The sequence below is a fragment of the Trichechus manatus genome, unplaced genomic scaffold (assembly GCF_000243295.1).
Source record: "Trichechus manatus latirostris isolate Lorelei unplaced genomic scaffold, TriManLat1.0 scaffold00093, whole genome shotgun sequence".
Taxonomy (NCBI): domain Eukaryota; kingdom Metazoa; phylum Chordata; class Mammalia; order Sirenia; family Trichechidae; genus Trichechus; species Trichechus manatus.
In genome coordinates, this window is record NW_004444029.1 from 9129977 (window position 1) to 9130979 (window position 1003).

Sequence of the window (1003 nt, forward strand, 5' to 3'; positions counted from 1 at the left end):
CTTTCCACAGAAAGGCAGTCAGTACGTGAGTTAAGAAGGAATTGTTAACATCATGCTGAGTGAAGTATGTCAGACACAAAAGGACAAATATTGTGTGATCCCACTTAGATGTCTAGAATAGACAAATGCATACAGACAAACGTTTATTAGCGGTTCCCAGGGGCAGGTGGGAGGGGCAAAGGGGAGTTGTTGTTTATGGGGCACTAAGTTTCTGTTAAAGGTAAGGGGAACATTTGGGACCGGATAGTGGTGGTGGTTGTACAACATTGGGAACGTAATTAATGTCACTGAATAGTACATGTAAAAATGGTTGAAAAGGCAAATATTTTGTTATATATAATTTACCACAATAAAAAAAATGATGAGAACACCATTCAGCAACTTCATAGCAATACATCTGAAAGTATAGAAGTGGCCACCTTCCTAAAAAAATAAAACTTCACGAAATTGACTCAAAAGGAAATAGCCTGAATAATCCTGGCACACAGTAGGTGCTCAAGGAATGTTTGCTGAATACTTTTTTGAATCAAGAAGGACTTGTGGCAGCCTGTTCTTCCTTGCCTGCAGCGGTGGACAGGGTGAGGAGGCCGTCCATGGAGTCACAAAGCAACAACCTCTGGGTCATCGTGGGTGTGGTCATCCCGGTGCTCGTGGTCGTGGTGATCCTGGTCATCCTCTACTGGAAACTCTGCCGCACGGACAAGCTGGACTTCCAGCCTGACACCGTGGCCAACATTCAGCAGCGCCAGAAGGTAAGAGGCGAAAACCCCAGTGTTCACGTGCGCCATCTTGCGGGGGTGGGGCAGGGGCGGGGCAGGGCAGGGGCAGTGTCTTGGGCTGGGTTTTCTAGAGAAGAAAAACCAGTGAAGCGTGTGTATATATATATATATATATAGAGAGAGAGAGAGAGAGAGAGACAGAGAGAGAGAGAGAGCACGCACAAGAGAGATTTATATCAAGGAATTGGCTCATGTGGTTGTAGAGGCTGGAAAGTCTCAAGTCT

General features: G+C 45.7%; 1 protein-coding gene across 1 annotated transcript in view; it reads left to right on the top strand.

Annotated features, from left to right (window-relative positions):
- KIAA1549 (KIAA1549 ortholog) overlaps nucleotides 1–1003 on the top strand; it is a 78311-nt gene that overhangs the window by 22262 nt on the left and 55046 nt on the right. Inside the window, exon 8 of the mRNA XM_012557298.2 lies at nucleotides 568–752. Coding sequence (XP_012412752.1) covers nucleotides 568–752 — 185 coding nt within the window. The remainder of the gene's footprint in view (nucleotides 1–567; nucleotides 753–1003) is intronic.